General features: G+C 46.1%; 1 protein-coding gene across 4 annotated transcripts in view; it reads right to left on the bottom strand.

Annotated features, from left to right (window-relative positions):
* Positions 1 to 1,233: 1,233 nt before the first annotated feature.
* The window catches only part of LOC129837812 (voltage-dependent calcium channel gamma-4 subunit-like), a 62,178-nt gene continuing 50,871 nt past the window's right edge, over positions 1,234 to 12,540 (bottom strand). For 3 of the 4 annotated variants that reach the window (XM_055904258.1, XM_055904259.1, XM_055904257.1), the window contains 3 exons: positions 6,315 to 6,398; positions 4,264 to 4,404; positions 1,234 to 3,951 (listed from right to left, as the gene is read on the bottom strand). In XM_055904258.1, the coding sequence (XP_055760233.1) occupies positions 3,137 to 3,951; positions 4,264 to 4,404; positions 6,315 to 6,398 (1,040 nt within the window). In that variant the 3' untranslated portion in view covers positions 1,234 to 3,136. The remainder of the gene's footprint in view (positions 3,952 to 4,263; positions 4,405 to 6,314; positions 6,399 to 12,540) is intronic. The other variant, XM_055904261.1, reaches the window with a different exon arrangement.

Raw genomic sequence — 12,540 nt, 5'->3', positions numbered from 1 at the left:
CGCAGACGATACCATTCTGTATACTTCTGGCCCTTCTTTGGACACTGTGTTAACTAACCTCCAGACGAGCTTCAATGCCATAGAACTCTCCTTCCGTGGCCTCCAACTGCTCTTAAATGCATGCTCTTCAACCGATTGCTTCCAGCACCTGCCCGCCCGTCCAGCATCACTACTCTGGACGGTTCTGACAAATACTGTATACTCTCCTTCCAGACTCACATTAAGCATCTCCAATCCAAAATTAAATCTAGAATTGGCTTCCTATTTCGCAACAAAGCATCCTTCACTCATGCTACCAAACATACCCTCGTAAAACTGACTATCCTACCGATCCTTAACTTCGGAGATGTCATTTTTCAAAATAGCCTCCAACACTCTACTCAGCAAATTGGATGCAGTCTATCCGTTTCGTCACCAAAGCCCCATATACTACCCACCACTGTGACCTGTATGCTCTCGTTGGCTGGCCCTCGCTTCATATTCGTTGCCAAACCCACTGGCTCCAGGTCATCTATAAGTCTTTGCTAGGTAAAGCCCCGCCTTATCTCAGCTCACTGGTCACCATAGCAGCACCTACGAGTAGCACGTGCTCCATCAGGTATATTTCACTGGTCACCCCCAAAGCTAATTCCTACTTTGGCTGCCTTTCCTTCCAGTTCTCTGCTACCAATGACTGGAACGAATTGCAAAAATCACTGAAGCTGGAGACTCATATCTCCCTCACTAACTTTAAGCACCAGCTGTCAGAAAAGCTCACAGATCACTGCATTGCACTGAATATATGGAATATATGTATAAATAGCCCATCTAACTACCTCATCCCCATACTGTTTTTTTTTTTTTTGCTCCTTTGCACCCCAGTATCTCTACTTGCACATTCATTTTCTGCACATCTATCACTCCAGTGTTTAATTGCTAAATTGTAACTATTTCGCCACTATGGCCTATTTATTGCCTTACCTCCCTTATCTTACCTCATTTGCACACACTGTATATAGACTTTTTTTCTGTTGTGTTATTGACTGTATGTTTGTTTACTCCATGTGTAACTCTGTGTTGTTTGTGTCGCACTGCTTTGCTTTATCTTGGCCAGGTCACAGTTGCAAATGATAACTTGTTCTCAACTAGCCTACCTGGTTAAATAAAGGTGAAATAAAAAATGCAAATAAAATAAAATCCCTTGATCCTCTCATGATGTCATTCCTTTAAAGAAAACAATAATCAGTCTGTAAATCGCTGTTATTGTTTTTTTTATAAACTTCGTGCAATACAGTGTTTGAGTTTATCACACATTTAGATAAACCATAATCATTTTGTCTAGATATATCTATTCTCAACTACATAGTATTCATATTGCCCACATAAATGCTATCTGTGTGCAGTTTTGTCACCTTATTCTTTTTTCTCTCAAATGAAATAAAAAAGGAGAAACTAAAATCAAAAAGAATGTGGAAGCGTCAGGTGGTTTCATTTCCTTTCCCCCGTCTGTAATGTAGCGGGGTGTCCAACAGTGTCCATCCCAGTTCTGCCATCACTCCAGACAATAAATGAGGTGCAGGAGAGTGTTTACACGTGTATACATTCTCATCAACATAAACAGAAGGGGTCAAAAGGTCAAAGTTCAAGGGTCACGTGGGAAGCACAGTGAGAGTTTTTCTTTTGGGGTGGGGTTCGGATGTTCGTCTCCATGGTGATTCTGTCATGGGTCATGTGACAGAGGAGAAGACATGCCCAAAACAGCTAGGGCAGAGCAGGGCAGGGTGGGAGAGGCAGCACACCCCATGAGAACTGGGGGGTAGCCTGTACCCATACAGAGGATCAAAAACACATCACCCTCCCCTCCCCTTCCCAAAATACACACCCTGTTTTCATACCAGAGTTCCTAAAGAAAGTATCTATAGAGTTTGCAAATATAGGTATGCGTTAATTACAATGTACATGTTTCATTTCAAAAGTTCTCTATAGTGTATTTTAACCCCCCCACCTCCATCCCCACATTTATTTCATTGACATTTTTCATTGTCAATTTCATGTTAATAATGGCTGGATAGCATGTCTGTTGTGAAGAATAATTTTGGGTCTCTTGCTTGTAGAAAATAATGAAAAAATGTTTCTCTTCTTCTCTCCAGGTGACAAGCTTCACCTGGTTTCTCTGTACAAATATATCAGTTTCTCTTCTTCTCTCCTCAAGACAGAGGTTTCTGTTAATGCCCAGAAAACAAACATCTTCAACATGACTACAGCTACGACTACTGCTAACATTGATTAGAATGGAACTCAGACTAACATAGGCCCATAGAAAACAGACTCAGAATAACACTGAAGTTGCTCAGTTGCCTCAGTCACTCACTTATTGTAGCCTTCAGTTACAATATTGGAAGACAATGTACAGTATTCACACAACTTAACTGTGTGTTAGAACCAAGGGGTAGAAAATCAAAATAGACTTAAAGAGAAATGACCTGAACTCCACCAAAGAACAAGTTGTAGGAATAGTAATAATAATACATTATATATTATTATTATTATTAGAATATAATGAAATCATATAAATCATAACACACACTCATCTTCTCATACGTTGTATACACTCATGCTTGACACCAATGACAGTTACACTGATCATACCAGCGTGTCTGTGTTTAAGAAATTCACAGTAAACGTCGCCAGGATCCAAAATCAGAGTGAAAATGATATAAATCATATCATCATTCTAAAACGATAGCATTGCAAACAGAGCTAGCTCGTAATAACGCTAATAATAATCACAACAACAATTGACGTCAAATATGATCTTGTTAAATCAGAGTTAGTATTGCACTAAAGAAAGTGGATTGTTTAAAATAGTAGCCCAAGGTTAATCGCGTTGGATCATTAACAAAATAAATAATTTCTAGTGCGTTAAACTAGTAAAATAGTTTTGTTGTTAAAGTTCATTATTGTTGTAATTATCACGTTCTGTTATTACTTGTTTTCTGTTGTTTCTCAGTGAGATACTGTAGACTAATAACAGTGAAAAAGATTCTCTCTCTCCTCTCCATTCCTTTATCTCAATACCCTTTAATACTCCTTTATCCCAATCCCCCTCTCTATATATCTCTCTCTCTTCCTTCCCTCTCTCCCCCTCCCCTCCTCTCTACACGGGTGTTGTCTTCCTGTTGAGCGTATTGGAGTTGCTCTCTCTATCTCCCTTTAGCCTGTCCAGCGTTCCCATCCCTCGTTCTCTCTCCACCGTGGACGAGGAGAAGGGTGGGGGCCCCGAGCCCACCGAGTTGCCCATGGGTGCGTTGGAGTTGGAGGAATTCTGGGACAGCGAGGGGTTGTGGGACTTCAGAGAGGGCAGCGTGCCGCTCATCATCACACCCCCTCCTCCCCCTCCTCCCCCGTCCTTGGGGAAGCAGTTGTGGAGCTGGTAGAGGGTGGCGCGGTCCACAGTGCCGTACATGGGGGGCAGGCCAGCCAGCTTGGGGTCGCGGGACAGAGTGTAGAGGGAGATGTCGCCCCCCGCCAGGGTGGTGTGGGAGCGAGAGTGAGGGTTGGGCAGCGTGGCCACAGACATGGGCCCCTGGGAGAGCATGGCCGAGGGGGGCAGGCCAAAGTTCTTCCCCCCGCCTCCCCCCACCGGCGAGGGGTCTCGGGAGCGTGAGGGGTCAGTAGAGCGGGATGAGGAGCGGGAGCGACGGCGGAAGCGGTAGCTGGGTAGGCGGAGCATGGCGTGCGTGGTCCCCTTGAAGATGTCAGTGCGCGAGCGGCAGCGAAGCTCCTTGTTCTTTTCGATGTAGATGTTGACGGCCAGAACGCCCACCATCTCAGCCATGATGAAGGACAGGCCTCCGAAGTAGAAGGACCAGCCGTAGCTGTACTGCCACTTCTTGTCCTCGTCCTTCTTAGGGGAGATGTCTCCCAGCGCTGCAGAGATGTACACGATCACACCGATGATGTTGCTCAGACCTGGGGGAGACAAGGGATAGATGAGGACATACAAACACACGCACACGCACAGACACAGACACAAACACACAAGGATATATATATACACACATAGATGAGGATATATACACACACGCACACACACACACACTCTCTCTCTCTCTCTGTCATGTTATCCAGAGCAGGAGAGCAAGAGGAAAGACATGACTTTACATCAAAAGAACATAAACATATGTATACATCCTAAGAGACTTAGATAGACACAAAGACACAGAAATAATCACAGACACAGACACATACACTGACAGGTCTGACAGGAGTTAGTTAGTGCACCTGCAGCCACAAAGAGAATGCCTGCTCCCAGGACGATGTTCCTCTTGTGCTTATAGAAGCGACTGAGACCGATACACACCCCTCCCATCAACAGCAGGATAGCACTGAGGATAGGGAAGATGTTGGAAGCCCTGACCATACCTACAGAGAGAGAGGGACAGGACAGTGACGGGACAGTGACGGGGAGAGTGAGGGGAAGTGAGAGAAAACAAGTGAGAGATAAGAAGAGAGAGGAAGAGAGAGGAAGAGAGAGAGGAAGTGGGTGATGAAGAGAGAGGGAGGGGAAGTGAGAGAGAACAAGTGAGAGAAGTAGAGATAATAAGAGAGAGGAAGTTGGTGATAAAGAGAGAGAAGAGAGAGAGAGAGAATAAGAGAGAGGAAGTTGGTGATTAAGAGAGAGAGAAGAAGGAGAGAGAGAATAAGAAAGAGGAAGTTGGTGATAAAGAGAGAGAGAAGAAGGAGAGAGAGAATAAGAAAGAGGAAGTTGGTGATAAAGAGAGAGAAGAGAGAGAGAGAATAAGAGAGAGGAAGTTGGTGATAAAGAGAGAAGAGAGAGAGAGAGAATAAGAGAGAGGAAGTTGGTGATAAAGAGAGAAGAGAGAGAGAGAGAGAGAATAAGAGAGAGGAAGTTGGTGATAAAGAGAGAGAAGAGAGAGAGAGAATAAGAGAAATAGGAAGTTGGTGATAAAGAGAGAGAAGAGGGAGAGAGAGAATAAGAGAGGAAGTTGGTGATAAAGAGAGAGAGAGGGGAAAGAGAAAAGGTCAAAGTAGCAGATAGAATCAGAGGGAGAGGATGAGAAATAAACAGCTGTATTCTGCTGTGAACAAATGAATTACCATGTGGCCAAGCTAGTGAGTGTTTAATTGTATCAGCTCTTTCCCAAGAGGCATCAACTCTGATACCCCCCAGGACACACACACACACACACACACACACACACACACACACACACACACACACACACACACACACACACACACACACACACACACACACACACACACACACACACCACACCACACCACACCACACCACGCCACACCACACCACTCCCATCTAGGACAGAAATGCCAAAGTAAATGCCAGCCAAATGCCGGGGCTACATAGCAAACAGTACACAGTCTTCTCCTGCTGCATTGTGGGGCGGGCACACATAGTGTGGCCTGGACGAACACCCACACAGGTGTGGCCTGGAGGAACACCCACACAGGTGTGGCCTGGAGGAACACCCACACAGGTGTGGCCTGGAGGAACAGCCGTGAACTAGGGCAGCACATTATCCCTCCACTTCATACAAACACTGACATGTTTAATTCAAACAGCTTGTTTTCTCCCGCTCTTCAGGAGTCTAACTGCTCTATGTGGTCTAAGTTTTCTGTAAAAAGTGGTTTACAGTTGTGGATGAGTTACGGCTGTGTATCAGTTATGGGGAACTCCCGTCCTGAGGGTGGCAACAGTGTGTGCAGGGTTTTGTTCCAGCCCTGCCCAACACACCTGATTCAAATGATTTTCATTTTAGACCACAAAAAATAGTCAAAGACTCCAGCCACCCAAATCGTAGACTGTTCTCTTGCTACCGCACGGCAAGCGGTACCGGAGCACCAAGTCTAGGTCCAAAAGGCTCCTTATCAGCTTCTACCCCCAAGCCATAAGACTGCTGAACAATTCATCAAATGGCCACCCGGACTATTTACATTGACCCCCTCCCCCTTTGTTTTTACACTGCTGCTACTTGCTGTTTATTATCTATGCATAGTCACTTTACCCCAACCTACATGTACAAACTACCTCGACTAATCTGTACCCCCGCACATTGACTCGGTACAGGTACGCCCTGTATATAGCCTCGTTATTGTTATTTTATTGTGTTACTTTTTATACATTTTTACTTTTGTTTATTTGGTAAATATTTTCTTAACTCTTTCTTGAGCTCCATTGCTGGTTAAGGGCTTGTAAGTAAGCATTTCACGGTAAGGTCTACACCTGTTGTACTCAGCTCATTTGACTAATAACACCTCCACCTCCCCAGGTCCATCACATGTTGACTTACGTAGAACATACTCAGGCCCATCATGGTCAAAGTCAGCATCCTCAGGGAAGTGGTTGATCTGAGAACACACTCCCCTCTTCACCCCTGAGAGAGAGAGAGAGAGGGAGGGGATGGGGGGGGGGGGGGGTTAGAACAGAATACATACACTCTATCTCACACACACACACACACACACACACACACACACACACACACACACACACACACACACACACACACACACACACACACACACACACACACACACACTTACACATGCACACACACACACGCGCACACACACACTTTATACATCAGCACATGCATCAACTCCACTCCACAGAGATTCATCAGAAAAAGAAAGAGCAGTTTATATTAGCATATAAAAAGAGAGCAAGAGAGAAAGAGGAAGAGAAAAAGGAGAGAGAGAAACTGCAGACTGGTTGTGCCTCAGGTTCTGTCCTGTCATTGTTCACCCTTCCCAGGTAGGTCTGAGGACAGAACAGTACGCATCCCCAACACAAAACATCCACACTCTCTGCCCTTAGGAACTGATTCTAGATCAGATGTCCTTGCCCCGTTAAGGTCATGCAGTATCTCACACTCACATACATACATTATTTGTCATCAGGTGCTGGGTAGAAAAATACTAATTTCATGTAGAAAGGGTACCAGCATATATGTATGTATAGTTCTAATAAGAAATGTTTTATTTAGAGTGAACCACAGCTACCAATATTCACTTAAAAATAGTAATTTCACTGTGGTCCTTTCTGAATAAGAGCATGCAGTAACTGAATGAGCACACTCACTCACCCCCACACACACCCCAACACAGAGAGCCATCCATACAGGCAGACGGGCAGACAGATAGCTACCCGCTGGGGTCTTGTGGCTCTATTGCAGACAGACAGATGGACGGACGGACGCACGGTGATGACAGCACACGACTGGTGCTGGCTGATGGATGGATTGTGAGAGAGTTGGAGTGATGAAATGATGAGACACAGACGGAGGAGGGAGAGAAGGACAGATGTGTGGTGAGCTTGTCTCTTTCTCATAGTTCTTTTATTTCCATGGTTGTCGTCTGTAAAGAAAGAGATGGGGGCACAGAGGGAGGTGTCAGCTAAACCCCCTGACAGACGCCATTCTGGCTCTAAACCAGGAAGTAGTTCCCCATTGGTGCAGATCTGATGAGGGGGGTGTCAGCTAAACACCCTGACAGACGCCATTCTGGCTCTAAACCAGGAAGTAGTTCCCCATTGGTGCAGATCTGATGAGGGGGGTGTCAGCTAAACCCCCTGACAGACGCCATTCTTGCTCTAAACCAGGAAGTAGTTCCCCATTGGTGCAGATCTGATGAGGGGGGTGTCAGCTAAACCCCCTGACAGACGCCATTCTGGCTCTAAACCAGGAAGTAGTTCCCCTTTGGTGCAGATCTGATGAGGGGGGTGTCAGTTAAACCCCCTGACAGACGCCATTCTGGCTCTAAACCAGGAAGTAGTTCCCCATTGGTGCAGATCTGATGAGGGGGGTGTCAGCTAAACCCCCTGACAGATGCCATTCTGGCTCTAAACCAGGAAGTAGTTCCCCATTGGTGCAAATCTAGGATCAGTTAACCCTCTCTCCCAATGTTAACCATAACCATTAGGTGGGAAAACCAGTATCTAGGGAGCAACTACTCTACAGCTGTACTGGCTAGTCCTGAAACAGAGAAACAGCTGGCTAGAGCCAAAATGACCTGAGTTTCACTCACTTCCATTCACTTACCTGGTAACTCTGTAAGAAATGTACTGGAGGGTGAAACTGACCTACATGGGCAGTAGAGGCTGCCTCTAAGTACTGCCTCAAAGATCATTGTTCTCTATTTGAACCATCACCACAACAGCATTCAATCTAAAGCATCAACACTCATATCACTGCTGTTGATTGGTGGCTTGTCTGATGCCATGCACATAAAACTCTTGCTCTCCATTGGTTTCAGTTGAATATTGAATATTTGCAGCCCACAATGTGATGTTAGGGGCCTTTGACTAAAAGCTAAGGGAGAGACTGTACTGACCTAGTATTATTTTGCCTAGTTAAATAAAGGTACAAATAAATAAAAATAAAAATCTGGAATCCTCTCAACCTGCCGAATCAGAGAATGCCCCACTCCTTCGGCCCCTAACACAGCAATGTGTGACACCCACCCGCGGGCTTAAATCTTTTAGAGCCAATATGTCCTCTGTTTCCATTGCACCTACACTTCACTGCATCACTGCACGGCTTCTGAGCACCCACCTTGACTCAATACTCTACAGATATCAAGGATACTTGACCTCTAAGCCATACCAAAGCACTGAAGGCTCCACTGCACCACAGAGAGAAAGAGAGGAGAGAGAGAAAGAGAGGAGAGAGAGAGGGAAAGAGAGGGAGAAAGAGAGAGCGAGAGAGAGAGAGAGAAAGCGAGAGAGAGAAATAGCGGGGAGGGAAGAGAGAGCGTAAAGGGAGAGATAGCAGACAGAGGCAAAGGGAGAGAGGCAGAGAGAGACGACAGAGGGAGAGAGTGAGAAGAGCGAGAGAGCAGAGAGAGAGCAACTACAGAGGGAGAAAGTGAGAAGAGCGAGAAAGAGAGAGCAGAGAGAGAGAGGGAGAGAAAGACGGCGGAGAGAGACAGAGAGAGACAGAGAGAGAGAGAGAGAGAGAGAGACAGCGAGAGAGACAGAGAGAGAGACAGAGAGAGAGAGAGAGAGAGAGAGAGAGAGAGAGAGAGAGAGAGAGAGAGAGAGAGAAAGCGAGAGAGACAGAGAGAGAGACAGAGAGAGAGAGAAAGAGAGAGAGAGAGAGACAGCGAGAGAGACAGAGAGAGAGACAGAGAGAGAGAGAGAGAGAGAGAGAGAGAGAGAGAGAGAGAGAGAGAGAGAGAGAGAGAGAGAGAGAGAGAGAGAGAGAGAAGCACTGCAGCAATGCTGTGAGGGCTGGGGCTTATCTCTAATTGGCTGCTTTGTTATCAGGAAGCTTAGAGATGAGGACAAATGTGCTTTGCACAATGACCAAGCCAAGGATGGGACTTACCCTACATGCCTTATAGAGGAGTAGTGACGGGACTACAAACATACGGCAGCTAGCTAACACCATTCATTCAGCTTCAACTACTGTCCTATTCTGTCCTATTCTGTCCTTTCCAGCCTTGTCCTGTCTTCCCCCTTCTAAAGCCTGTATGTCAGAGGAGGTAAATGTATTATAAATGCGCTGCTTGTGCCGCAGTGACTGAGTGGAGATGGCGTGATGGCTACTGTCATTTTCAAAGACCCCGTCAGTTAAATCACTGGGCTGGTGCAGGGTTGGACAACAGAGTCTGCAGTGAGTTTGTAGGGCCAGCTGTAATATACCTGATTCAGAGACCCCGTCAGTTAAATCACTGGGCTGGTGCAGGGTTGGACAACAGGGTCTGCAGTGAGTTTGTAGGGCCAGCTGTAATATACCTGATTCAGAAGACCCCGTCAGTTAAATCACTGGGCTGGTGCAGGGTTGGGCAACAGGGTCTGCAGTGAGTTTGTAGGGCCAGCAGTATTCAGCTTATCAAAGGCTTGATGGATCTAGTTGAATCAGGTTTCCAACACATGGTTGGTGAGCACAGTGCTAGTGGGTGATGCGTGTAAGGTTATACACTGCTCAAAAAAATAAAGGGAACACGTAAACAACACAATGTAACTCCAAGTCAATCACACTTCTGTGAAATCAAACTGTCCACTTAGGAAGCAACACTGATTGACAATACATTTCACATGCTGTTGTGCAAATGGAATAGACAACAGGTGGAAATTATAGGCAATTAGCAAGACACCCCCAATAAAGGAGTGGTTCTGCAGGTGGTGACCACAGACCACTTCTCAGTTCCTATGCTTCCTGGCTGATGTTTTGGTCACTTTTGAATGCTGGCGGTGCTTTCACTCTCGTGGTAGCATGAGACGGAGTCTACAACCCACACAAGTGGCTCAGGTAGTGCAGCTCATCCAGGATGGCACATCAATGCGAGCTGTGGCAAGAAGGTTTGCTGTGTCTGTCAGCGTAGTGTCCAGAGCATGGAGGCGCTACCAGGAGACAGGCCAGTACATCAGGAGACGTGGAGGAGGCCGTAGGAGGGCAACAACCCAGCAGCAGGACCGCTACCCCCGCCTTTGTGCAAGGAGGAGCAGGAGGAGCACTGCCAGAGCCCTGCAAAATGACCTCCAGCAGGCCACAAATGTGCATGTGTCTGCTCAAACGGTCAGAAACAGACTCCATGAGGGTGGTATGAGGGCCCGACGTCCACAGGTGGGGGTTGTGCTTACAGCCCAACACCGTGCAGGACGTTTGGCATTTGCCAGAGAACACCAAGATTGGCAAATTCGCCACTGGCGCCCTGTGCTCTTTACAGATGACAGCAGGTTCACACTGAGCACGTGACAGACGTGACAGAGTCTGGAGACGCCGTGGAGAACGTTCTGCTGCCTGCAACATCCTCCAGCATGACCGGTTTGGCGGTGGGTCAGTCATGGTGTGGGGTGGCATTTCTTTGGGGGGCTGCACAGCCCTCCATGTGCTCGCCAGAGGTAGCCTGACTGCCATTAGGTACCGAGATGAGATCCTCAGACCCCTTGTGAGACCATATGCTGGTGCAGTTGGCTGGTGCGGTTCCTGCAAGAGGAAGGCATTGATGCTATGGACTGGCCCACCCGTTCCCCAGACCTGAATCCAATTGAGCACATCTGGGACATCATGTCTCGCTCCATCCACCAACGCCACGTTGCACCACAGACTGTCCAGGAGTTGGCGGATGCTTTAGTCCAGGTCTGGGAGGAGATCCTTCAGGAGACCATCCGCCACCTCATCAGGAGCATGCCCAGGCGTTGTAGGGAGGTCATACAGGCACGTGGAAGCCACACACCATACTGTGCCTCATTTTGACTTGTTTTAAGGACATTACATCAAAGTTGGCTCAGCCTGTAGTGTGGTTTTCCACTTTAATTTTGAGTGTGACTCCAAATCCAGACCTCCATGGGTTGATACATTTGATTTCCATTGATAATTTTTGTGTGATTTTGTTATCAGCACATTCAACTATGTAAAGAAAAAAGTATTTAATAAGAATATTTCATTCATTCAGATCTAGGATGTGTTATTTTAGTGTTCCCTTTATTTTTTTGAGCAGTGTATATTAAATACAGTGATGGAAGGAATGGGGTCTGATGAGAGGGGTTCTTTTCGGGTGATTTCAACTTGCTGATCTGCTGACACAATGGAACATGAGGAATACAGCCACTGTATACTGTACATCTAGACCATCAGCTCCTGTTACCTACTTCACCACTCGAGTCATCCTTAGTTCAGGGATGAAGTGGTATCCTCATGACAAATTGATTTGAAGGTTAGAAATGACAATCTCCACAAACATCCAGTATTCATAGATAAAGTGGCTGTACTGTACTAGCTCTCTGCACAGATACAGTTCAGACCTCTTCCCTTAAACTTCATGTGAACCCACTCTAAAGCTGTGTTGTTCTTATGCACAACGCATCACCGGGGGCAAACTACCTGCCCTCCAGGACACCTACAGCACCCGATGTCACAGGAAGGCCAAAAAGATCATCAAGGACAACAACCACCTGAGCCACTGCCTGTTCACCCCGCTATCATCCAGAAGGTGGGGTTAGTACAGGTACATCAATGCTGGGACCAAGAAACTGAAAAGAAGCTTCTATCTCAAGGCCATCAGACTGTTAAACAGCCATCACTAACATAGTGAGGTTAGTGCCTATATACACATTTTTTTAAATATTTTTTTTTATTTCACCTTTATTTAACCAGGTAGGCTAGTTGAGAACTAGTTCTCATTTACCACTGCGACCGGGCCAAGATAAAGCAAAGCAGTGCGACACAAACAACACAGAGTTACACATGGGATAAACAAATGTACAGTCAATAACACAATAGAAAAGTCTATATCGAGTGTGTGCAAATGAAGTACGATTAGGGAGGTAAGGCAATTAATAGGCCATAGTGGCGAAATAATTACAATTTAGCAATTAAACACTGGAGTGATAGATGTGCAGAAGATGAATGTGCAAGTAGAGATACTGGGGTGCAAAGGAGCAACAAAATAAATAACAATATGGGGATGAGGTAGTTGGGTGGGCTATTTACAGATGGGCTATGTACAAGTACAATGATCAGTAAGCTGCTCTGCAGCACTGCTCTTGCTGCATTGTCGGAACTAGAAGCA

This window comes from Salvelinus fontinalis, chromosome 38, assembly GCF_029448725.1.
Source record: "Salvelinus fontinalis isolate EN_2023a chromosome 38, ASM2944872v1, whole genome shotgun sequence".
NCBI lineage: Eukaryota > Metazoa > Chordata > Actinopteri > Salmoniformes > Salmonidae > Salvelinus > Salvelinus fontinalis.
Note: the sequence above shows the minus strand (reverse complement) of the source record. Positions and strands in the feature narration are given on the sequence as shown.